The sequence below is a fragment of the Staurois parvus genome, unplaced genomic scaffold, assembly GCF_062004578.1.
Source record: "Staurois parvus isolate SC_StPar_1 unplaced genomic scaffold, SC_StPar_1.0 ptg000145l, whole genome shotgun sequence".
Lineage (NCBI taxonomy): Eukaryota > Metazoa > Chordata > Amphibia > Anura > Ranidae > Staurois > Staurois parvus.
The window spans coordinates 775,740-802,830 of NW_028317941.1; the positions used below are offsets into that span (position 1 = coordinate 775,740).

The 27,091-nt window shown below is 39.7% G+C and overlaps 1 protein-coding gene across 5 annotated transcripts in view; it reads left to right on the forward strand.

The window, feature by feature from the left end:
• KHDRBS1 (KH RNA binding domain containing, signal transduction associated 1) overlaps positions 1-26,860 on the forward strand; it is a 44,435-nt gene extending 17,575 nt beyond the window's left edge. For 2 of the 5 annotated variants that reach the window (XM_089673827.1, XM_089673831.1), the window contains exons 5-11: positions 514-662; positions 3,158-3,353; positions 4,132-4,199; positions 4,913-4,971; positions 7,779-10,390; positions 20,826-20,983; positions 26,351-26,860. In XM_089673827.1, the coding sequence (XP_089529953.1) occupies positions 514-662; positions 3,158-3,353; positions 4,132-4,199; positions 4,913-4,971; positions 7,779-7,873 (567 nt within the window). In that variant the 3' untranslated portion in view covers positions 7,874-10,390; positions 20,826-20,983; positions 26,351-26,860. The remainder of the gene's footprint in view (positions 1-513; positions 663-3,157; positions 3,354-4,131; positions 4,200-4,912; positions 4,972-7,778; positions 10,391-20,825; positions 20,984-26,350) is intronic. The other 3 variants (XM_089673828.1, XM_089673830.1, XM_089673829.1) reach the window with 3 other exon arrangements.
• The last annotated feature ends 231 nt before the right edge of the window (positions 26,861-27,091 follow it).

Genomic DNA, 27,091 nt, shown 5'->3' on the forward strand with positions numbered 1-27,091 from the left:
ACAAAGCACAGCGTTTCTCGCACACGCGCAGTTGGCAGGCTGTCAGGCCGATAAAAGCAGGACACCGCTGGACCGAGGAACAGGTAGGAGGGAGGAGGTGGTTCTTCACAGTAGAGCCGAGCATTTGACCCGGTATTCTAACGCGGTAGCGGGCATACCGGGCCGGCCGCTCCATAAGACCCACAGACATCCCCCCCCCCCCCATTTTTTTTGGGGGGGGGGGGGGGAGAGCATCTCATGGAGCGAAAAATACGGTAGTTTTAAAATTTTGCTCTATACATCAGTAGTGCTAAACTGAAGTCCTCTTACAGGGAATTCTTTTCTCTTCTCTTTACACTCTCTGGGGTTAGATGACAGATCTCTAGGTTTGGAGATTTTAGCGCTCTTGGCTCCTGACCCAAGTTCCTAACATTTTGCTTTAAGCATATGGAATTTTTGTGGTGCGTTTTTAAAAAAAATTTTTTTTATATATATAATACATGTTTTTTATTATATTTTTGCTTTCACAAACAGGATATGATGGATGATATTTGTCAAGAACAGTTTTTGGAGTTGTCCTATTTGAATGGAGCCCCTCCAGAACAAGCTCGTGGTGGTGGGAGAGGAGGTCCTTCCCGTGGCAGAGGTGGTCCACCCCCTTCTGCTACAGCTCCACCAGCAAGGTAGCGATCATTTTTCACACTAGCAGAAAATAATTTTTAAGGAGTATTTGAAGTGAGTTGGTTATTTTACCTCACCCATTTTCAGCTTTGAGGTTTGTATGAGAAAAGGTGAAGCAAAAGTCGTATGTGCTGAATTAATCTCCCTTATTTTTTCCAGTGCAGTATAGGCAAGTATAGATGTTATGGTCATTAAAAATATTTGTTCCTTTTTTTTTTTTTACGCTTCTTACTGCAAATATATCTTAAATGTCTGACAATTGTCACTTCAGACTTGGATTGCTAACATTACTTTTCCTTATTTGATTGCAATATACTAAGCAGTAGATATTTGAGAACCCCAGGAATGTGCACATAAAGTTAGTGATTGTAACCCTCACTTTGCAGGGATGTTTTGTCACTTCCGGGTCCCCGTTGAAAGATTTCGGGCCATGGAGGCCGGGCAAGAATGTAATGCGGTGTAATGTGCACTGAATTACATACAGGAGGCGACATCCAGTGTCTTGTAGACCCTGAATGTCGGAATAAAGAGAAGCTGTCACCAGAAATCATCACATAGAACGTACCATTCCCCTCCCCCTGAAAAAGAGGCCCCTCCCCCACATGTACGCAAATGTAAATGCACACTGGGGCGCCTACGCATGAAATTGTCTTTGTGATACACGTCGCATATCGCCGCACGCATCACAGGGGTGTGGACATTTTTTAATAAACCTGCTTGTCCAAGGGATTAAATCGGGGTCCCAATCTGCTTGTTCCTCAGGACAATCTACTTGCCCTGATAACCAAAAATACCAAAACTGTATTTGATGCTGACCATCCCTTCACTCTGCAATCACGCCTCTGGCCATATCTATAGAGGTGTCTCTGATTATCCCTACGTTCAGCAATCACAAAATGCAATCCAGTATGTGGATGTGGCAGGTGGAGTAGATGAACAGTAATAGGACAGTTTAATGTGTGTTGCCATTGATCTGTCCTGTATGGTGGTCTGGGTCCTGAGGCTGACCACTGTGTGTTCTGCAGCAGAGGATACAAATGCATACAAATTGAGAGGAGAGCGAGTGCTGAGGTGAGGGGTGCGGGAAAGGCGGCTTGTCAGCGTGTCCAAGAAGGAGGCGGAGATTAAGAAGTATGGGAGTGGCCAGGACTGGATGGGCTGAGGGAGCTGCTGAGCTAGTGAGAGGCTGGCGGAGAGGGGACTGCCTGCACAGGACAGATGAGTGGAGAGCCTGCTAACTGGTGTAGCATGAAGAGCTGTTCATGTTTCACCGGTGTCCGCTCCTCCGGAACTGCATGTCGTGCGATATGGATTGCACATCGTCCCCCATTTCACGAGCAGGCACAAATTTTAATGTTTGACAAGTTGGATATCTATTTACTCGATACAACCTCATCCTTTATATTTTACAAAAAAAAGGTAGTTTTATTGCTTTTTTTTTTTTTTTTTTTTTTTTTTTGCTTTTTTTTTTTTTTTTTTTTGTGCCCTAAAATTAACTCGCTTGTATTTTCTGCTCAAATTTTACAGTAATTTGTGACAACAAAATTGGAAGTTCCGCTATTTTATTCTCTAGGGTCTCTGGTTTCAGAATGTTTGGGGGTTTTATGTAATCTTCAGGCCTAAAATTACTTTTTTAAACTTGTGCAAAAAACTGCTGGGAAAGGAGCTCCTGACCAGTACTCATTACACTACAAAGTCTTTCCCCTCCCTGCTAGTCTTTAGTTGCGGTGCTGTACAACAGCAGGAAAGGGAGGAGGAGATAAACCACGCATGTTAAAAATATTATACGTTTAAGTTGCCATAAAGCCCCTTTTTTTTTTTTTTTTTTTTTTTTTAAGCCCCAGATAGTCCTTAAACCACCTTCGATTTTTAAATACAGTTTTGGTTAAAGAGTTTTTGTCCCTGGACAAGTAGTAGTTTTTAAAAAAAAAAAAAATGTCCCCACCCCTGCTTTTGTTAAATGTTTTTGTTAGCCCTCACTTTGTAAAACAGCACATTCAGTTTAAAATAGAAATCGAAGGTGAAACGTTTCGAGTATAGTTATAAATATTATAACTTTTTTTTTTTTTTTTGTCAGAGCTGAGGGAGGAAAAACAGCAGTACACTAATCTTCCCAATAACTGGTTGTACAGAGAGGATGTGTGAGCAGAAGTCTGATCATTGAAGGATAGCATACTGCGTTCCCAGCATAGTTGGAAAACTGCCCATGGTGTGCTGTCATGTCTAGTGTGGTTAATATATAATCGGAAATACCAGAGATTTCATACAAGTACTTGGTATCGAAGGCACATATAAGGAATATGAAATGTTGGGTTTACATAATCTTAAAAGTACTCAGGCTTTGAGTTTATGGTTAACATCTTTTCACAGTGACCCTCTTTTAGTTAAAGCCCAACTATTGCAAATGACAATTTTCTAGCATTATTTTCAACTGTACATTGTATTACAAAATTGTAACTTCTTTTTTTTTTTTTTTTTTGTCCCCCCCTCCTTACAGAGGTAGAGCTGGTCCTCTGCGCTCTCTTGTTCCTAGGGGAGCTCCTGGGCGTGGAGCTATAACACGTGGTGCCAGTGTAACCCGAAGTGTGGCTCCCACACCTACAAGCAGGGGTGCGCCTTCTGGAAGAGCTCGTGCTGGATCTATTCAGAGAATTACTTTGCCACCTCCCGCCCCAGAACCCTATGATGACTATGTAAGTAAAGGTTTTATTTATTTTTTATCCACTCTTTTCATTCTACCATTCAGATTGCTTAGTGCTTTTCAGCAACATGGCACACAAAAATATGGCTGTGCTGCTGTAATAGGAATTCACAGTAAAAATGTACTTGCTGCTGTGCCCACCTCTGTGCTCTGTAGGGACAAATTTCACACATCTGTTGCAGTTATTCTGCTGTTGTCTACAAAATTACAGCTGGGTTGGCCATGCCTTGCATCCCTGTCTCCAAAATCAATTCTGTTGTAGGCCTGTTACTTCCCTGTTTGATTCACTAAGCCCTGAAGTGTTCAGCTTTTTATTTTTTTAGTTTTTTTTTTTTTCTTGTCAGCTGCCTGGAATTCATAGTAAACAATTGGAATACAAAACCTTTGGCTGTGCTCCTTCAGTTGGCCTTGGCTTGCCTAATTTGACCATGCATAGGACAAGTCATTGAAAAGAAACAGTGGTTTAATTCTTTAGTGCGACAAATGAAACACTGTTCAGGATACTACATTTGCCTCAATCCATCCATGAGTCGGAGGTTTACTCTGTAAATGAAGCAATAACCTTATCTGTTCATGCTGTGTTCTGTTAATCACTCAATGCCAATACTCCCTGTACACTGGGCTGCACAATGTACTTCAGATCACAGTATTGTCATTGACAGAAGTTATTTTGTATAAATAACACTTTTCAGGGTTTTTGGTATTGCACCCTGTTCAACAGAACGTTTTTATTTTGTCTTGCTTCTGAAACCTTTTCTTTTTGTTTACAGGGTTATGAAGACACCTATGGAGAACAAAGCTATGAAGGTTATGAGGGTTATTACAACCAAAGCCAGGGGTAAGTATAATAATTTTTTTTTTTTTTTTTTTTTTTTTTTTTTTTTTTTTTTAAAACCCCAAATGAAACATTTTTATTGTATTGCAGCTTACCAAGACTAAGTGTGGTGACTAAATTAGTTTAGCTTTTTATTTATTTTCACTTAGCGATTGGGGGGTGGAGACAAACCATTTACCGCTGACAGGCGCTTATACTGGTCAGCTTTTGTGAAACCTTTCCCAAAAGAAAAATCTGTTAACTGCATAAGCGTGAGCTGGAGTTTGACTTTAATTATCTAAATCTGCTAGTGCATCTTGCATCTCCCCTCCCAGTTAACAATGCTGCTGTCCAAATGTCTCTGTTCCATCTTCTAGAGCAGGCGTTTCAAACGGACTGCCCTCCACGTGTTGTAGAACTAAAAGTCCCATCATGCCTCTGCCTCTGGGAGTCATGCTTATAACTGTCAGCCTTGCAATTAACCATGGGACTTGTAGTTCCACAGCAGCTGGAGGGCTGCCAGTTTAACAACCATGATCTAGAGTAGGCTTCCGAAGGCAGAGAAGTGTGTTTTTTAATGACCAGATCACTAGGTGAAAACTGAAGGAAAAGCCTAAAGACAAATCTGACTGGTAAGCTGCAATATGGTAAATATTTGGTTTTGTGTTTTAATATCGCTTTAACTATTTTATGGTGTAATTGTGAAACTCAATGCTTGCTTCATTTCTCTGCTGCAGAGAGACCGAGTATTATGATTATGCACATGGTGAGAGCCTAGAATCATATGACAGCTACGGTAAGTGTTCATCTAGAGTTCAATAGTTAAAGGTGTGTGTGTGTGTGTGTGTGTGTGTGTGTGTGTTTTAGAACTCCAAAACTAATGTACTGTCTCATGGTTTGATGTTTAGCATTCAGGGGTTACTGGCTTAAAGCTTGCAAATGTACATGTTAAGGCATACAATTGTGTTCAAAATAGCAGTCCAATATCCCTAACCAGATCAGTCGCTGTTTTGGTATAAATTATATTTCTACATGGCAAATAATTTACTAGTAGGTGTAGTAAAGTAATAGAAAACCAACAGTCATGACATGCAGGCTGCTGATTCTGTGTAATTGAATCATTATTCGAAAGGGGCACGTTCAAAATAGCAGTGTGGACTGACTTCAGTTAGTGGTGTAATTCAGTCTGTGAAAAACATGTCAGACAGGTGACCCTTATTTAGACCATGACGAAGGCAGCAAATGTTGTACATGCTGAGTATAGTGCAATTCTCTCATTTCATTACAAAATGAAGGTAGACATTACAGTTTTATTTCAGGTACTTGTATAGCGCCGTCCAGTTGCGCAGCGCTTTACATATATATTGTACATTTACATCAGTCCTTAACCCTCAAGGGGTGTAGTTACAATACAATTTGTCTAGAACAGTATGCTGTTCTGAAGAACATCATACTTTGATTAAAAAGTTGATTGGAGAGGCGAAAACCTGTAAAGAAGTGCAGAAAATGATAGGCTGTTCAGCTAAAATGATCTCAGATGCGTTAAAATGGCAACTAAAACCATATGACATAGAAGAAAGCTGATAACTACCATTTAAGTGGATCGATCGAAGAGTAGCCAAAATGGCAAAGACTCGGCCAATGATCAGCTCCAGGGTGATCAAAGGTGGTCTAAAGTTACCTAGGAGTACTGTACTGTTAAAAGATTTCTGTGTGAAGCCAAGCCCTCACAAAGTCCCATTGTTGAAAAAACGACATGTACTGAAGAGGTTACAATATGCCAAAGAACACATTGACTGGTCTAAAGAGAAATGGCACAACATTTTGTGGTGGACTGTTAAAAGCAAGGTGTGTGTGTGGGTTTTTTTTTTTTTTAAGGATTTTGAACTGTACTCATTATTTGAACACAGCTGTACCTGTGAATGTGGTAAAATGCTTAAACTGACATCAAATGCCAGTAGGTGATGGCATAATCAAAGCACATATCTACAGGTTTTTTTTTTTTTGTTTTTTTTTTTTTCTTTGAGAATCCTGCCATGGTCTCATTCAGTATTGCAGTAATTTTAATAGCAGCAGTGTTTTTTGATTATGCAAATGTGGGCTCATTAGCTGCAGTTTACATTTCTGACTGTGAAAGGCCTCCTGCTATGCTGATGTTCAATAGCATGGTGTACAGACATCTTAATATGTCAGTTGCTTTGTACTGTTGTTGGTTTTGTCATTTTAATGTCTAAGTTCTTAACAGTGTTTTTTTTTTTAATGTGATTTTTCTGTTTGTAGTCCTGCAAGTGTACAGTGCCTTGAAAAAGTATTCATACCTCCTTGACATTTTCCACTTTTTTTTTTTTTGGTCATGTTACAACCAAAAACATTCAAGGTTTGGGATATTTTGTTAGATCCTAACCTGCTTTTAAACTTATCCACAACTTTATCCCTGACCTGTCTGTGTTCCTTGGCCATCATGATGTTGTTTGTTCACTAACAAACCTAAGGGCTTCACAGAACAGCTGTATTTATACTAAGATTAAATTACACACAGGTGGACTCATTTACGAATTAGGTGACTTCTGAAGGCAATTGGTTCCACTAGATTTTAGTTTAGGTATCGGAGTACATGGGACTGTATACAAATGCACGCCACATTTCAAGTATTGATTTGTAAAAAATGATGAAAACCATTTTATCATTTTCCTTCCACTTCACAATTATGTGCCACTTTGTGTTGGTCTATCCCATAAAATCCTAACAAAATACATTTTTGGTTGTAACATGACAAAATGGAAAAATTCAAGGGGTATGAATACTTTATTTGCCTTATGTAAGTGCAGACTCCACTGCCACTTAGCAGTGCTCTGTAATGTTGTGCTTTACTGATTGCTTTACTGTCAGAAGTAGAATATAGTTTACAACATGTAATGGTCACTTTATGTAAATCTACAGAATATTTAGGTCTCTGAAATTACAATGAAAAAGCACATACATGGGATTTACTACATACAATTACCAGAATACAGCGGTTTGCCATTGTTTTCTGTGGGTTTCTTCTCCCTTTAGGAAATCTATACTCTAATAAATATGGAAGCTGCCGTCACTAGTTAGTCTGCCATAACTGGGATTGGTCAAGTTGGAACTTTTCCCTTTTTTTTTTTTTTTTTTTTTTTTTTTTTTTTTTGTGAATTTGAAGTTTTGAGTAGGATTAGCATGACTCCCAGGCAGTTAACATGTTTACAGTTCAGGTTTATCCACCAGCATATCTTTTTATTATGGTTGAACGTCCTAAATATAGGAACCATGTTTCAAACTTGTTGAAAAAATTATCTGTCTAGCAAAGTTTACTAAACTATTACATAGCACTTAAAGTTCACCTTTAGGAACGTGACATGTAAACTCTAAATCACCTGCTTTTCACCCCCAGCGCAAGGACCCATACTTATGCCATTGACTTTTCTTCCAGCTGTGTAACTGAAAGCAAACACGTGTGGGGTTGGTGTGTGTGTGTGTGTTTTTTTTTTGTTTTTTTTTTTTTGTTTTTTTGTTTTTCTGCTTTTTGATTCAGTGGCCTTATTTTTGTCTGACCCAATGCCTTGTACATTTTAATTCTAGGGCAAGACAACTGGAATGGATCTCGGCCATCTCTGAAGGTTCCTTCTGCTGCTAAAGGCAGTAGCTACAGAGATCATCCATACAGACGCTTCTAAGACTGCTACTCTTCCAAACAGTTATTACTGATATGTTGTGTCCCAGGACTTCTGTTCCTTAACCCACAACACAAGTAAATTCTCTGTACTCTGTGACTCCTTTCCCTCTTCCCTTTTGATCCCTTAACCTGTCCCAAATCCTCCTCCTTTTTATAGAACCGATCTTTAAAGTAGGAGGAAAATTAAAAACAAAATCCACATCTGTGAATATTTAGAACCATTTTACGTTCATTGTTTAAAAATAAACGAAAACCCTTAAAAACATAAATGCTTTTCATGCAAGAAAGAGCAGTTAAAATAGTATTTTAAGTGACTTTGTTACAAACTGAGGATTTCTAACAAAACATTCGATGTTAGCTGTAGATTCTGTCCTTAAGCAAGCTGCATTTCAATATTCCATTATATATTTTTTTTTTTATTATTATGAGTTAGCGCAATTAGCTGTAATATTGTATGCTGTTTAAAAACCCAGGCTTTGACTTTGTAATTAAATCCGCTTTGTTTTATGTTATTAAACCTTATGGACAAATCCTTTTGTTAATGTTGTCTTAATTCACCTTTTGCTCAGATAGGATTATAAAATGTGAATTTATAAAAGAAATTTAGTGAATCATGGCTTTTACCTTTTTTATAAACCAGCAAACTGCACACTTTTGCATCCTAAGCAGTTTTTTTAATTTCATAAAGTTTAGTAGTATGTATATGCCCAAGCAGATTAATTTGATCTTCTTGCACATCCATTAAACAGTTTTGTGTATGTGCAGGTGGTCTGCTGTATGTAGAGTTCAGTGCAGGCCTGTTGCACCTGTTGAATACAGCTGAGGACAAGCACACCAACATATGTGTAGGCCCTGAAGTTCTTTAATATGAATCCTTCAAACTGAAGTATTGTAATGCTCACAGGTTCTTCAAAATATAAAAAGATAAAATGTCATATCTATTATGGTAAAAATAGACCTTTTTAAATGTGTTTTTAAGCTTTGGAGTACAGTTAAATTTAACTTGGCAGATATGTACAATAAGATCCTGTAAGAAGAGTTTAGTGTTGCTGGTCTACATTTAAACTGTGGTAACTGCACACATCAATTGATTATATTTAGGTTATGTTATTTTTCTTGTACTAGAATTATGTAAAGTTAATGACGTTCTTTAGATGACATGCTAAGGTTTACCAAGCTTTCCTAAATTTGACAATCAAAGCTAAAAATGTGTAAAGGAGGTACAGCAGTCATTCTCGGCTATATCCTCCCATTTCTTACTGTTAATATCTATAAACCATTTACGGTTTGACGCTCAGCAATTTAGCAGTAAGATACATTATGTATTCTATATTTTATATGTAGGCAAAATGCACACTTAATGTGTGCTAATATTATCTAACTTCAGAGTGTAATTAAATTTTGTCACTACTCAAGTCGTTTATATTTTAGTATGTTTGAATACCAAAGAAATAATTTTTCAGTAACCATCATGAATAATCTTTCTGTTTAAAACTAAAACTTCCCCTTGTTTTGCTGCATACTGCACTGAGATTGTCAGTCATTGACTTTTATATTATGTGCCTTTTTATAAATGATCATGGGTAAATCCCCTGGGTTCCTTTTTTGTTTTTATACTAAAAAAAAAAAAAAAAAAAATACAAAAACACAAGCTGGTGGACAGCTTTTAAGTAATTGGTACCTAAGGCACATCTGCACAGTTTAAACTTTTTTTTTTTTCCCTTTAAATTTAGGAGGTTTTTTTTTTACTGGTAAAATGGTTTCCATCTTGATTTGAGGTCAGTTCTATCCTTCCTAGGAGTGTGCCAATTCCTATGGTAGGGTTGATGTTTGGCTGCATGGTGAAAGCCTTGTACAGACTCTCAAAAATAATAGAGAGACAAAATAAACTTGTTATTTGTAGTCTAACGGGATAAAGACTGGACAGTTTCCATGGGCTGTGGACATCGTACAAATGCCAAACCTTAAAAAAGAAAAGAAAAATCTCGCAAGACACTCAGGATGAGTAAATCATGCTTCGCCAACCAGGTAACAGAATTCCCTAATACTGCTCTCCACTAATTTGTTTCTGTGCATTCTAACCAGCCATCTGCAAAGATGTCAGGGGATTTCTGACTGTTTGCTGATGTCTGGGTAAACTGCCTGTTCTGAGTATCAAATATTAATAGACATATAAACTGATAGCAGATTGTAAACTATTCATAGAAATTTCCAAAAAAAAAGCTTAAAAAGCCTTCTGTAAAAAGTGAATTGTAAAAGTTGCAACATTTTAATGGAAGTTGACATAAAAAGGTTTCCAACTTGCATTTAATTACAATAAATCTGCTACCATTAAAATATTAAAAATTGCCTAGTTATGTAGACTTTGAAAAAAATTAAATACTTGTTTTTTGTTTTTTTTAATACCCTTCCCTTATTTTTACTTTTCCCAGTGGTGTGATTTTTCTCCAGTGCTGACCTTTTTTCTTTTTTCCTGGCTTCACAGGTGGTGGTTGCTGGCATCCATGGGAAGTCAGAGGTGGGTTGCTACATGAATTGATTCTCTGATAAATATCAAAAGGAACACCATTGCCAATCAGTTGTCTGTAAAGAAGCAGTCTGTCTGCAGAGGAAAGAAGGGGAGGTGTTTAGAGAGGTGTGTGTTCAACACGTCACCATTTTTCTTCGTAAATATATGATCAGAAACATTAAAGGAACACTTTAAGCAGTGTATAGCATCAAGACAATGTTGATCTGTTCAGTTATGTTGCAGAGGAGGTTAATTAAATTCTAACAGAAAAGCAGCTGAAACTGATTAACAGGTGCACTAGATGAGCAACAGTGACCCACAAAACATGAATGGTTTTACAGGTGGAGGCCACTGACATTTCTTTCCCTACTTCTCTTTTCTGACTGTTTTTCAATAGTTTTGCATTTGGCTAGGGTTAGTGTCACTACTGGTAGCACGAGATGATACCTGGACCCTACAGAGGTTGCACAGGCAGTCCAACTCCTCCAGGATGGCACATCAATATGTGCCGTTGCCAGGGTCACCCTGAGCACATGTGACAGATGAGAGGGTTTGAAGAAGCCGTGGAGAATGTTATGCTGGCTGTAACATTGTTCAGTATGAGCATTTTGGTGGGTCACTGATGGTCTAGGGAGGAATATCCATGGAGGAATGCACAGACCTCTACAGGTTAAACAATGGCACCCTGACTGCCATTAGGAATTGGGATGAAATCCTTGTACCCATTGTCAGACCCTACGCTGGTGCAGTGGGTTCTGTTGCACGGCAATGCCCGGCCTCATGTGGCGAGAGTATGCAGGCAGTTCCTGGAGGATGGAGTTGATGGCATTGAATGGCCCCCACGCTCGCCTGACCTAAATCCAATAGAACACCTCTGGAATATCATGTTTCACTTCATCCGACGCCTCCAGGGTGCACCTCTGACTGTCCTAGATCTCAGTGATACCTTGGTCCAGATCTGGGAGGAAATACCCCAGGACATCATCTGTTGTCTCATTAAGAGCGTGCTGTGATGTCGGGCATGCATACAAGCACTTGGGGGCACTACAAACTACTGAGTACCATTTTGAGTTGCAGCAGTGAAATTTCAGCAAAATGGACTAGCCTGCTGCATCATTTCCTCACTTTGATTTTCAGGGTGTCTTTTGACTTTAGTCTTCTTTAGGTTGATGATTTAAATTTCCATCAAATGATGGGGCTTCCTCATACATTACCGAGTCCATATCCGTATAGATATCCAGCGTGATATTTTTCCCCATTGAAATCTGATGTGTTTTCAAAGTGTTCCTTTTTTAAAAAAAAATTTTGAGCAGTGTATTTCTAAATGTGCTATTGAAATGAAATGTTCACATGTTAAGAACCCATGCAATCCATACATACAAAGAAACCAAAACAAATACGTTCAGAAATTAAGTTATTTGTATTAAAATGGAATGACACAAGGAAAAAGTATTGCACACACTAAATTACATTTTATTTAATACTTTGTACAAAATTCTTTGTTGGCAATGATGGTTTCAAGGCATCTCTTGCTTGGAGAAACTAGTTGCATGCATTGCTCAGGCGTTCCTTTTGGTCCATTCTTCCACACAAGCGGTCTTCAAATCTTGAAGGTTCTGTAGAGCTCTTCTATGAACTCTAATCTTTAGTTCTTTTGATAGATTTTGCTATTGGATTCAAGTCAGGTGATTGGTTGGATCATTCTAGCAACTTTATTTTCTTTCTATGACACCAGTTGAGAGTTTCCTTGACTTTGTGTTTGGGATCATTATCTTGCTGAAATGTCCACCCTTGTTTCATCTTCATCATCCTTCAGTGTAATGACGTTCTGGTAATTCTTTTTATTCCTGTCACAATTCTTGCAAAAAGTACATGATCGTGATTGTCAGTTTATGGTGAAATGATCTTCCCACTTGAAGATTATGGCCCCACTAGTACTCACTGGAACATTCAGAAGTTTAGGAATTCTTCTATAACCAATGCCATCACTATGTTTTGCAACAATAAGTTTGCGAAGGTCTTGATAGAGCTCTTTGTTTTTACCCATTATGAGATGTTTGTAGGACACCTTGGTAATAATACTTTATAGGCCATCTAGTTGAGACTGAACCAGCTGATATTTCACTGAAAAGGGGCAGAATCTGATAGATTTCAGCTGGTGTCTTGGCTTTCCATGCTTTTTTGCACCTTCCTTTCCTCATGTGTTCAATACTTTACTTTTTCCCTGTGTCATTCCATTTTATTGCACATAACTTAATTTCTGAACTTGTTGTTTTGGTTTCTTTGTATGGATTGCATGGGACGCAGTGAAAATTTCATGTCAATAGCACCTTTAGAAATATATTTACTGAGAAAAATGGTGACACAAATTAGTAGAAGAGAATTCCATATCAAATCAATATTTTGGTGTGACCACCCTTTGCCTTCAAAACTGCATCAATTCTTCTAGGTAGACTTGCTTACTGTTTTTGAAGGAGTTTGAAATGTAGGTTGTCCCAAACATCCTGGAGAACTAACAGCAGATCTGAGTATGTAGGGTGCCTCAATTCCTCCCGTCTCCATGTAATCCCAGACAGACTCTGTGTTGAGATCAGAGCTCTATGGGGGCCAAACCATCACTTCCATAACTCCTTGTTTATGCTGAAAAGGATTCTTAATGACGTTGGCTGTATGTTTTGGTGTTATTTTGTTGCAGAATAAATTTGGGACCAATCGCATGCCTTCCCTAATGGTATGGCATGCTGGTTAATTATTTGCCTGTATTAGCATTGAGGACACAATTGATCTTGGACAAATCTTGAATTCCATTTGCAGACATGCAGCCCAAACTTGCAAGGAATCGTCACCATGCTTCACTGTTGCCTACAGACACTCATTGTACTGCTCTCTGGCCCCTCGGGAGGCAAACTGCCTCTTGCTACAGCCAAATATTTCAAATTTTGTCCAGTGCACCTGCTGCCATTTTCTGCGCCCCAGTTCTTATAATGCATAATTGAGTTGCTTGTCTTAGTTTCCACATTTTTGCAGGTATGGCTTTTTTGACGCCATTCTTCTATGAAGACCACTTCTGGGCAGACTTCTCCAGAATGTAGGTTGTTGTACCTGGGTCCCACTGGTTTCCACCAGTTCTGTGCTGCTGATTGTACTGCTGAACATTTTCCAATGTCAAATAGAAGTAAGCATGTTGTGGTGTGTTTATCTGCTGCATTGGTTCATTGGCCAACCACTGCATTTTCGGTCCTCAGTGTTGCTTGTTTGTGCTTCTTCAAAACAACTTGCACAGCGCATTTTGAAATCCTTCGCCTGGGAGAGACCTTGCTGATAACTACCTTGCGACTTGATGCTGTGCTCAGTCTTGCTGTGGTATGACCTGTGACTGTCACAACCTCACCCATTTTTAAGCATCCTACACAGCTGTTTCTTTGTCTGGTAATGATTGTTTCAACCTACAGTGAAGGAAATAAGCTTTCCCCTGCTGATTTTAAATGTTTGCCCACTCACAAAGAAATGATCAGTCTAAAAATCGAATGGTAGGTGTATTGTAACACTGAGACAGAATAGCAACAAAAGAGTCAAAAGAAATGCATGTCTAAACAAATTATGCACTGATTTGTATGTACATGAGGGAAATAAGTATTTGATCCCCTTCACAAAACATGACTTAGTACTTGTTGGCAATCAGAATTCAGACGTTTCCTGTAGTTGGCCACCAAGTTTGCAAACCTCTCAGGAAGGATTTTGACCCACTTCTCTTGGCAGATCCTCTCCAAGTCATTAAGGTTTGTTGGCTGACGTTTGGCAACTCGAACTTTCAGCTCCCTCCACCGATTTTTCAGTCAGGTTAAGGTCTGGAGACTGGCTAGGCTGCTCCAGGACCTTAATGTGCATCTTCTTGAGCCACTCCTTTGTTGCCTTGGCTGCGTGTTTTGAGTCATTGTCATGCTGGAACACCCATCCACGACCCATTTTCAATGCCCTGGCTGAGGGAAGAAGGTTCTCACCCAAGATTTGACAGTACATTGCCCCGTCCATCGTCCCTTTTTGATGCGGTGCAGTTGTCCTGTCCCCTTAGCACAAAAACCCACCCAAAGCAGAATGTTTCCACCACCATGTTTGACAATTGGGATGATGTTATTGGGGTCATAGGCAGCATTCTTCCTCTAAAAACGGCGAGTTGAGTTGATGCCAAAGAGCTCAATTTTGGTCTCATTTAACCACAGCACTTTCAACCAGTCCTCCTCTGCATCATTCAGATGTTCAGTGGCAAACTTCAGACGGGCCTGGACATGTGCTTTCTTGAGCAGAGGGACCTTACGGGCACTGCAGGATTTCAATCCTTGGTGTAGTGTGTTACCAATTGTTTTGGTGACTGGTCCCAGCTGCCTGGAGATCATTGACAAGATTGTCACGTGTAGTTCTTTGATTCCTCACTGTTCTGATCATTGACACCCATGAGGTGAGATCTTGCGTGGTGCACCAGACCTAGGGAAAATGACAGTAGTTTTGTGTTTCCATTTGCGAATGATTGCACCAACTGTTGTCACCTTCTCACCAAGCTGCTTGGCAATAGTTTTGTAGCCCAGTCCAGCCTTGTGTAGGTCTACAGTCTTGTCCCTGACATCCTTGGACAGCTCTTTGGTCTTTGCCATGGTGGAGAGTTTGGAATGTGATTGCTCCTGTGGACAGGTGTCTTTTATACAGGTAACAAAATGAGATTAGCAGCACTCCCTTTAAGAGACTGCTTCTAATCTCAGCTTGTTACCAGTATGCAAGACACATGTTAGCCAGAAATCCCGCTGAATGATAGGGGATCAAATACATGCAAATCAGTGCATAAATTGATAGACATGCATTTCTTAATTTTTTTGTTGCTATTCTCTGTTACAATACACCTACCATTCGGTTTTTAGACTGATCATTTCTTTGTGAGTGGGCAAACATTCAAAATCGGCAGGGGATTAAATACTGATTTCCTTCACTGTATGTATGATATTGATTATCATTATTACCTGCTTGGTATAACTGGTTAATCCTATATCTGACTCTGCTACAAAAATCCCTGACTTTGTGCAAGTGTAAGAATTGATGCTGGTTTGAAGCCAAAGGGTAGATGCACTAAATTGTTTTTTTGTTTGCTCACTTTGCATTTTGCTTAAAAATATGCAATTAAATGTATTTTTCAAAGCATTCTTTACTGCATTTATTCACACCTATCTAAAACGTTTGCACAGTACTGTATGTGTATTTGTAGTTTAATACACCGCTTGCTTTTCTTTTTGGAATCCGTTTTTTTATGGCCTTTGCATTAGATGTTGCACATAACTTCTGCCAACTACCCCATCCCACTCCTAACCCTATGTGTATATTACACAGGTTTATAGAGTATTAACCAAAAACATACAAGAATAGTCACTAGATCTTGTGTAATACAGTGGGTAAAGAAAAGAATCGCCCATTTTTTACATAATCATATTTTGTTGCTTTGCAGCCTGAAATTAATACAGGCAGTGTTTTGTTTTATTCAGTGCAACTTGTAACTTCCAAGATCTAACACCAACATGTCAGGGAAAATGTTTAAAAAAAATTAAACCATCACGGAGTTCAAAAAAGGAACACCCCCTTGGGTCAGTTTTTTGTTGGAACCACCTTTTTGCTTTAATTACAGCCTTTAGTCTGTTGGGATATGTCTACTGACTTTGTGCAAATATTGCATTAAATCTAGATGTGCACTCTTTATTTGCAGAACTGGTTCAGTTCAATTTGATGAACGTTTTGTGGACTGCCGCCTTCAAGTCATTCCACAGATTTTCAACGGGGTTCAATCCGGGGCTGTGACTAGGTCATGCAAGTGCACATTCACTTTTTTTTTTTTTTTTCTTTTTTTCTGTGTGCTTTGGGTCATTGTCATTTTTAAAAGGTAAGCCTGCTGCCCATTGACAACTGTCTGGCAGAGGGCAGCAGATTTTCCTCAAGGATATGCTGGTATTTTGCCCCCTCCCATTTTTTCCTTATATCCTGGAAAGTAGTGGGGCACCAAAATGATAAATTTTGGACTGAAAAGTCGGGATTCATTTGGCCAAAAACCGAAATGGACAGTTTTTTTTTTTTTTTTATTATTATTATTATATAGAATCGTATTATATTCAACTTTTTAATTTGCATTTTAAATGCAGTCAATGGACTTTTGCGTTTACAAAAAACCCCCAAAAACTCAAGAAAAACGCATCTTTTTAAATTCAATGCATGCCTTCACACTGGTCTATTGCGCTTCCCTTGCAGTGTTAAAAAATTTAAATAAATTTAAAAAATCCTGCTTTCCACCCCATTGAAGCCTGGTTCACACCAATGCATTTTTAAATGGCCTTTTGCAGATACTCACTACAGTCCATTTTTACATGGTTTCCTATGGGACACGTTCACATCTTCTTTTTTTTTTTTCTTTTTCACTACTGCGTTTTTGGAAAGGGTCAGGGACTTTTATAAACTTGAAACGTTGCGTTTTTGGTTCAACAGACACTGCAGAAAACACATGTAATGCGTTTTTTTTAAACATTTTCACACGTGTTGCCTTTTTATCTGCCCAGCAACAAATTGGACACAAATTAAAAAAACACAACTCGTCAAAGAGCATGCAACAACGCACTGAAATGCATTGAAAACACAAAAACCGTACGTGTTGCGTTATTGAGGGGTTTTGCATTTTTAATCTGCCCAGCAACAGGTTGGTCAAAAAAAAAAAAATAGTCCAAAATGCAAGCACTACAAAACGGAAAAATGCAAACTGCTTTTGCAATCTTCCCAGCAAACCAGTTGGCCCAAAAAAAAATTACAAAAACGCATCAAAAGTCAAACGGATATGCAAAACTGACAAAACGCAAACTGCATTGGTGCGAAACAGGCCTGAAATACATTGGAAATTCAGCACAAAGGCATGTTGGATTTTGATGCATTTGCGTTTTCAATGTGCCCAGCAACAAGTTTTAAAATTTTTGATGCGTGTGGTTTTTTTTTTTTTTTTTTTTTTTTTTTTTTTTTGTAAATGCTCATGCAAAAAAAAAAACCGCAAGACTGGCAAAACTCAAACTGCAAAAGGAAAACGGCGCACCGTCCTAGTACATTACCGTAAAAAATAGTTATTGAAAGGATAAACAAGTAGGTAAGATACTCACAATGGACATATAAAACACAGGCACATCACAATGCACAGTGGTGTTCAATCCATATAGCATCTGAGCCCACAAAGATGGAACCCTTCCTAAACCCTGAAGAAGAGGCTGAGTCCTTGAAACGCGTCAGCCAGGGTTCCATCGTTGTGGTCTCAGATGCTATATGGATTGAACACCACTGTGCATTGTGATGTGCCTGTGTTTTATATGTCCATTGTGAGTATCTTACCTACTTGTTTATCCTTTCAATAAATATTCTTTACAATAATGCACTAGACCACTGCGCACTCTTTTTTGTTTTCTTTTGCATTTAGTGACTTTGGACTACTCCGGTCCGTTGAGGGCAGGAAGGAGTGCATATTACAGTGTTCCCTCGCCACTTCGCGCTTCATGTTTTGCGGCTTCAGTACTTCGCAGGTCAGCAGCCACATTGTGGAAAGGAGTGTTGTTTCATGTTGATGCGCAAAAGAGAAGGATCCCTGCATGTCAACCAAAGAGATGAGTTGACTCAGAGTACTGTACATACCACGGGCTTTCATAAAGGCGCGTGATTGGTTTCCGGTGTGACATCGACCAATAAGAGTACGAGTGGATTTATCCCTGTGAGTTGATTGTCTGCGCATCATTGCAGCCTCACTTAGCATCTTCCCTTGTTGTATCTCGCCAGTCTTGTCCATGTTTACATATTTAAAACATTCTTGTACAGTACCCGCATACACAAAAATTCCTAGGGGCAAATACTACTTCGCGGTTTTTCAGCTTTTGCGGGAGGTTCTGGTCCCCATTAACAGCGAAAAACGAGGGATCACTGTAAAGGACATTTATATTGTCATCCTAGCCTCTGCTGAGTCCATTCCCAGCTCAGGAGTAAAGTATTTGCGGTGTTAAAACTCAAACTGCATTGGTGTGAGCCACATTTGTGGAAAATTTGTGGTATTGTCACATGCACACAATGACCACTGTCATAAATATCTGCGACTGCTTCAGAGTTGCTGTAGGCCTCTTGTTAGCCTCTTAACCAGTTTCCTCCTGGCTCTTTCACCCAGTGTGGAGCAATGCCTTGATCAAGGGAGGGTCTGTGTTGTACCAAATACCTTCAGCTACTTGATACTAGACTTCATTGTGCTTCTAGGCATTGATGAAGCTTTTGAAATAGTTTTGTATCCTTCTCCTGACTTTTGCCTATCCACAACTTTATCTTGGAAATGTCTTGACAGTGCCTTGCCTTGTCATAGTTGATTTGCTTCCGTTGCACTATCGGGAACTGAAATGCTCCAGGAAAGTTTAATGCTGGGCTAATCAAAACGACTACTGCTAACAGTTGAAAGTCAAATGGCTTTATGTGCCATTGAGAAGCTGATGATCTACACCTGATTTAGTTCAGGAGGGGGGTGATCAGTTTTCCAACTCAGATTCTGTTTTTGAATTAAAAAAAAAAAATTGACATGTTGGTGTTTAGATTTTTCACTTGGATATTATAAATTGCAGCTGGGTAAAACAAAAACTGTCTTCATTTCGTACTGCAAAGCAACAAAATGTGATTTATTTTAAAGGAGTGATTTCTTTTCTGTACCTATAACAGCAGTAGAAACTTTGAAGTACGTTTTAACGTATCCCCCTTACTAACTCTAGCATACAAATTAATTAGCTACCTTCCAATATTAATACAATTATGGGATATCATGTTTGTAATAGGCAGTTTAGCACTAGCTATGGAGGGGCCAGCCCAGATACTGCCATATTATTCTGCTATTTTCCCCAAAATTTTGTGGGCAGCCTGTTTGGTAACTAAAAGTTTATTATCAGTGTGGAATTTAACATTTATCCATGACTTTAAAGCTGGGGGTGTGAAGACATCTACTGCTGAGTAATTTGAGTGCTATGAACTGTCTTGCCACTATTGGTAATGTAGCTGGGTAATATAATATTCTTCAAGTGCACCAAGCAAACATGTCAGAGGGTCCAGGGAAAGAGTATCATGTAGAAAAGCAGAAATAATTATTACCTCTGACCAGTATTGAGTCAATCTGGGGTGTATCTGCAGCATGTGCATAAGATCTCCCTATTCACGGGTACTCTTAGGGTAAATTGGATTATCTTGTCTACCCCACTGAAATAATTCAACAGGTGTTCTATATACTTGACCCTCTTGCTTTCTTGTAGTTTATCTGTACAAAGGCTTGATTGACAAGTAAATGCAAAGTCTGTTAGAAAATTAACTGTCTTTATCTTAAGGCCAACCAAGCTGGCATTTTAACCCCTTCAGGACCAGAGGTCCTTAATGCCTTTATGTCTAGACCAAAAATAGTTCATATTGAGGGACACAGGGATTTTAATAGTTGCTTTTACTGCCTTTTTAAAGGAGAGTTGGACTTGCAAAAAGAAAAAAAAAATATCGGCCCCCTAAGCTAAGCAAGGAGGGGATGGAGAGCTTTTTGGATTCCATGACTGAGGTTGGGCAGATTTTGCAGCATTCTTATGCAGGCCTCAGTGCTTCCTAGGGGGGTTGTCTAGATATTTTGTTTCTCATCTTTTGTGTCCATATCTCACTAGTCTGGGGCTAAGGCCTAATTTCTATTCCTGTATACTACCCTTGTGATTTTCTTGCAACTATCACATTTTTTCATTTTTTTTTTTTTTGTCGGATTGAACCATTGGTTTTGGGGTCATGGAGTTTTTTTCCCTAGAATTATTGCTCTCAGCTGCTCTAAATGTGTAGGCTTAAGCCCTACCTTTTGCTAAGGATCATCATTCACAATTAAACTTATGGCCTGTAAAGGCTTTTAAAGTGCTGCCTATGCACAATTTTGGGTACCAAAGTTTGTTGATCTTTCACAGCCACACGCAATTTTAAGGCTTGATATGTTTGGTATCCATTTACTCGATGCAACCTCATCTTATTTTGCCAAAAAATTGAGTAATGGTCTTTTTGAGTGCGCTACTAATGTCAACTTTAGTCTATTTTTTTTTACTGAGGAAACTGGTTTAGTTTACATGTACAGTAGAATTCTGTGACCTAAAAAATGGAAACTACCACAATTTCATTCACCCAGGTCGCCGGTTTTAGAAAGATGTCTTGAGTGTTTATCTTCAGGCCTACAGTCAGATGCTTGTTAGGGTATTTGGAAGATTGACGAGCCTACCTACTTAAAACTTTTACTGCTATTCTGTCCTAAGGTTATAGCTACAGTGTGGAAAATTATTTGATCCCCTGCAGATTTTGTAAGTTTGCCCACTTAAAAAGAAATGAAGGGTCTAATTTATTTATTTTTTCTTAGGTGCATTTTAAATGATAGACGGAATATCAACCAAAAATCCAGAAAAAAAACACGATACAAATGTTATAAATTGAGTTGCAGTTCAGTGAGTAAAATATTTGATCCCCAAGCAAAACATGACTTCATACTTGGAGAAACCCTTGTTGGCAAGTACAGAGGTAAGACATTTCTTGTAGTTGATTACCAGGTTTTCACACATCTCAGGAGGAATTTTAGTCCGTTGTTCTTTACTGATCTTCCCTAGATCCTAAAAGGTTTTTTTTTTTTTTTTTTTTTTTTTTACTGTCGCTTGGCAACTCAGTTTTTTAGCGCCCTCCATAAATTTTTTTTTTTTTAAAATAGGATTAAGGTCTGGAGACTGGTTCTTCTTGAGCCACTCCTTTTTTGCCTTGGCAGTATGTTTTGGGTCTTTGTCATGCTGGAAGACCCATCTTCAGTGTTCTGGCTGAGGTAAGAAGGTTCTCATCCAAGATTTTGCAATACATGGCCCTGTCCATTGGCCCCTTAATGCGGCAAAGTTGGCCTGTACCTTTCTGGCAAAGAAAATGCCCCAAAGCATAATGTTTTCCACCCTTCTTGCTTGGCTGTAGGGATGGTGTTAGGGTCACAGTCGGATTTTTTCTTCTTCCAAACACGGCAAGTCAAGTTAATGCCAAAGAGCTCAATTTTGGTCTCATCTGACCACAGCACTTCTGTGGTCACAGTCCCAATCCTTCTCTGAATCCTTTAGATGTTCATTGGAAAAACTTCAGAAAGGATTGTACATGTGCCTTCTTGAGGAGGGAGACCTTTGTGGGTGCTGCAGGATTTCAATCCATGGTGATGTATTGTTAAAAATTAGTTTTTTAAGTGAGTGTGCTCCCAACTGCCTTGAGATCATTCACAAGCTCCTCCTGTGTAGTTCTGGGCTGATCCCTCACTTTTTTTTCATCATCCTTGCCCCATGAGGTGAAATCTTGCATGGTGCTCCAGGCTGAGGGCGATTGATGGTTATTTTGTCTTTTTTTTCCAATCATCGCTCCTACAGTTATCTCCTTCCCACCAAGCTTCTTGCTGATGGTCTTGTAGCCCATTCCAGCCTTGTGCAGGTCTACAGTCTTGTCCCTGAGATCTTTTGACAGCTGTTTGCTCTTGCCCATGAGGTTTGAATGGGAGAAAGATTCTGTGTGTGGACAGGTGTGTGTGTCTGTGTTTGTTTTGTTGTTTTGTTTTGTTTTTTTACACACGAGTTGTCATTAGGAACACCTTTAAAGTTACTTCTACCTGATTTTTATTTATTTTAGGTTGCATAATCTTCCCAAAAGTATCATGCTTTTTGCGCATACTCTAAATCCATTCTTGGAGTAAATTGAGGGATATGTCCCAGCCCTGTTTTTCATTGCTTTAGTACGGATTTAAATGAAAACCGAGGCATACTGGGTGAAAGGGCCATCTTATGATTTTTTTATTCTTTTCCCCAGTTTGCTAATCACCAATCCTCCTTTTTGGCAGCAGTATAAAAAACTTTCTGTTCCTGCGTCCCTCAATGGACTCTTAAGAAATTGATTAAAAGACTGTCAATTTAACTTAATTTTGCAAGGCCTCTCTTCCCTTGCTATGCAGAGGTGGGCACAGTGCCATCTGGAGATGGGAGAAGTACAGTGCCTTGAAGAAGTATTCATACCCCTTGACTTTTTCCACATTTTGTACTGTTACAACCAAAAATGTAAATCTATTTTTGATAGACCAACACAAAGTGGCACATAACTGAAGTGGAAGGAAAATGATAAATGGTTTTCAAAATTTTTTGCAAATATCTGAAAAGTGTGGTGTGCACACAGAGCCCCTTTACTCTGCTACCCCTAGTTTAAAATCTAGTGTAACCAATTGCTTTCAGAAGTCACCTAACTAGTAAAGAGTCCACCTGTGTGTAATTTTTAATCTCTGTATAAATAGTGGTTCTATGAAGCCCTCAGAGGTTTGTTGGAGAACATTTTATGAACAAACAGCATCATGAAGGCCAAGGAACACTCCAGACAGGTCAAGGATAAAGTTGTGGAGGTTTAAAGCTGGTTATAGAAAAAAAAAAAATATCCCAAGCTTTGAACATCTCACGGAGCACTGTTCAACCCATTATCTGAAATTGGAGAGAGTATGACACAACTGCAAACCTACTATGACATGGCCGTCCACCTAAAATGACAGGCTCCACAAGGAGAGCATTAATTAGAAAAGCAGCCAAGAGGCCCATGGTAACTCTGTCTTGTGGACAGATTCTCCCACCTGAGCTGTGGATGTCTGCAGCTCCTCCAACTACACTGCTCAAAAAAAAATTAAACACTTTGAAAACACATCAGATCTCAAAGGGGAAAAATATCATGCTGGATATCTATACTGATTTGGACTGGGTAATGTGTTACGAATGCAAGGATGCTCCGTTGTTTGTAGGTTGACTATTTTCATTTCCATCAAGAGGACTGAATTCATAGACACCCTAAAAATCTAAGTGAAAAAATGATGCAGCAGGGTAGTCCATTTTGCTGAAATTTCATTGCAGCAACTCAAAATGGTACTCCGTAGTTTGTATGGCCCCCACATGCTTCTATATATGCTGACTATGTCGGGGCATGCTGCTAATGAGATGACGGATGGTGTCCTGGGGTATTTCCTCCCAGATATGGTCCAAGGCATCACTGAACTCCTGGACAGTCTGAAGTGCAACCTGGTGGCGTCGGATGGACAGAAATATGATATCTCAGAGGTGTTCTATTGGCTTTAGGTCAGGTGAGTGTGGGGACCATTCAGTGGCATAAATGCCTTCATCCTCCAGGAACTACCTGCATCCTCTCGCCACACGAGGCCGGGCATTGTTGTGCACCAGGAAGAACCCAGGGCCCACTGCACCAGCATAGGATCTGTCAAAGGGTCCAAGGATTTCATCCTGATACCTAATGTCAGTCAGGGTGCCATTGTCTAGCCTGTAGAGGTCTGTGCGTCCCTCCATGGATATGCCTCCCCAGACCACCACGAAAACGGTCATGCTGAACGATGTTACATGCAGCATAACGTTCTCCACGGCTTCTCCAGACCATTTCATGTTTGTCACGTGCTCAGGGTGAACCTGCTCTCATCTGTGAGAAGCACGGGGAGCCAGTGGCGGACATGCTAATTCTGGTGTTCAATGGCAAATGCCAATCTAGCTCTGTGGTGCCAGGCAGTGAGCACAGGGCCCATTAGAGGACGTCAGGCTCTCAGGCCACCCTCATGAAGTCTGTTTCTGATTGGTCAGAGACATTCACACCAGTGGCCCTGCTGTAGGTCATTTTGTAGGTGCGCTGGCAGTGCTCATCCTGTTCCTCTTTGCATATAGGAGCAGATACTGGTCCTGCTGATGTGTTTTAAGAACCTTCTACGGCCCTCCAGCTCTCCTAGAGCAACTGCCTATCTCACCTATCTCCTGGAATCTCCTCCATGGTCTTGAGACTGTGCTGGGAGACACAGCAAACCTTCTGGCAATGGCACGTATTGATGTGCCATTCTGGAGGAGTTGAACTGCCTGTGCAACCTCCTGTAGGGTCCAGGTATCACCTCATGCTACCAGTAGTGACACTGACCCTAGCCAAATGCAAAACTAGTGAAAGTCAGAAAAGATGAGTAGGGAAAAAATGTCACTAGCCTCCACCTGCAAAACCATGCCTGTTTTGGGGGTCAGCTTATTGTTGCCAATCTAGTGTACCTGTTAATCAGGTTCAGCTGCTTTTTGTTAATGAAATTAAAAACCCCTTCTGCTACTTAACTGACCAGATCAATATCCCTGAAGTTTAATTCACTTGATGCTATACTCCTGATTAAAAAGCATTCCTTTAATTTTTTGAGCAGTGTATTAATTGTGCACACCACAAATCTGGCCTTTATGGAAGAGTGGCAAGAAGAAAGCCATTGTTGAAAGAAAGCCGTAAGAAGCCCCATTTGCAGTTTGCAAGATGTCATATGGGGGACACGGCAAACGTGTGGTGGAAAACTAATGCACATCACCCTGAACACACCATCCCCACCATGAAATGTGGTGGCAGCATCATGTTGTGGGGATGCTTTTCTTCAACAGGGACAGGGAAACTGGTCAGAGTTGATGGGAAGATGGATGGAGCCAATACTGGGCAATTCTAGAAGAAAACCTGTTAGTCTGAAAAAGGCTTGAAACTGGGAAGGAATCAGAGAAGCAGCCAAGTGGCCCATGGTAACTCTAGAGGAACTTCAGAGATACACAGCTCAGGTGAGAGAATCTAGCCTTTAGGGAAGAATGGGAAGAAAGCCATTGTTGAGAGCCATAAGAAGTCCCATTTGCAGTTTGCGAGAAGCCATGTGGGGGACACCGCAAACATGGAAGAAGGTGCTCTGGACAAATGAGACAAATTGAACTTTGGCCTAAAAGCAAAAACGCTGTGTGTGATAGAAAACTAACACTGCACATCACCCTGAACACACCATTCCCACTGTGAAACGTGGTGACAGCATCATGTTGTGGGGATGCTTTTCTTCAGCAAAGACAGGGATGATGGTCAGAGTTAAATACAGGGCAATCTTCGAAGAAAACCTGTCAGTCTGCAAAAGAGTTGAGACTGAGGCGGAGGTTCACCTTCCAGCAGAACAATGACCCTGAACATACAGCCTGAGCTACAATGGAATAGTTTAGATCAGGGGTGGGCAACTGTGGACCTCCAGCTGTTGTTGAACTACAGGTCCCATGAGGCATTGCAAAACTGACAGTTACAAGCATGACTCCCAAAGGCAGAGGCATGTTGGGACTTGTAGTTCACCAACAGCTAGAGGGCCACAGTTGTCCACCCCTGGTTTAGATCAGACTATTCATGTGTTCGAATGGCCCAAAGTCCTGACATGAATCCAATTGAGAATCTGTGGCAAGACTTGTAAATTGCTGTTCAGATGCTCTCCATCCAGTCTGACAGAGCTTGAGCTATTTTGCAAAGAATGGGTAAAAATTTCACTCTCTAGATGTGAAAAGCTGGTAGAGACATACCCAAAAAGACTTGCAGCTGTAATTGCAGCGAAAGGTGGTTCTATAAAGTATTGATTTGGGGGCTGAATACAAATGCACGCCACACTTTTCACATTTATTTGTAAAAAAAAAGTTAAACCATTTATCATTTTCCTTCCACTTCACAATTATGTGCCACTTTGTGTTGATCTATCACATAAAATCCCAATGAAAGAAATTTATGTTTTTGGTTGTAACATGACAAAATGTGGAAAATTTCAAGGGGTATGAATACTTTTTCAAGGCACTGTATATAAACCATTGTGATTCTCATGGTTGCCTGTCATGCTGACTGGCACCAATGCTGATTGTGAGAAACCTGTGGTTGTTGGTGATGGTGCTGTCACTGAACTAGGAGCATGCATAGGTGTCAGATCCTGGTTCACAGCTGTAACTTAGATGGACATTTTCTGTAATCTGTCTAATACCAGTAGTCTTGGGATGCCAAGCATTGTTATTTCTAACTAATTTTATTTATTTTTCCTCCCAGAATGGATGACCGTGCCCCGAAGCAGCCATGAAAAGCGACCAAAGATCTGGCTTCATGTGTAGAGCACATAGCTAGTATGGCTTACAATTAAACTGTCCAGGATTTATGTGAAGATTATAAGGAAACTGGAAGAGAACACCATGGGTTTAAGATGTATCCTAACCCCCCCCCCCCCTTTTTTCCCAGGCAGACATTTATGGAAGTATAGATCTGTAAACAAAGCCACAATACACATAGCGCTATGGTTTTATTGAATTAGTGTTATAAACCTAAGGCTCACAATGGCGATGGCAGTCAAGACATAAAATTCTAAACACATCTGCCACTAGGCCAATATTCAGAAATTCCCTAAAACCGTATACAGTCGGAACCTGAACGTTACATGTATTTAGTAAAACTGAACTTATTCTGTTTTAAACCAAAATCTGTAAGCGTTCTTCCAGATTCTTTCGAAGGTTTTCTTTTAACAAGGTTTGTGGCCGAGTGCTAAAATAAAGCTATTTTAATATATGTTGTGTTTTTCTTCTTGCATTGTTCAAGCATTTGAGCCAAGATACTCATAAAAACTAGGCAAATCAAATGTCAATTGCCAGTACTAACAACACAGGCTCTCTGCTAATCTCCAGAAGGTCCTATTTCCTTTCTGGGCTATTTTCTCTTCCATTCATTAAGAACCCAAAGGATCTTTAGATCTTGATTGTTGAGTTAAAGTGACACTAAGAGTAGAACACTTGACACAGA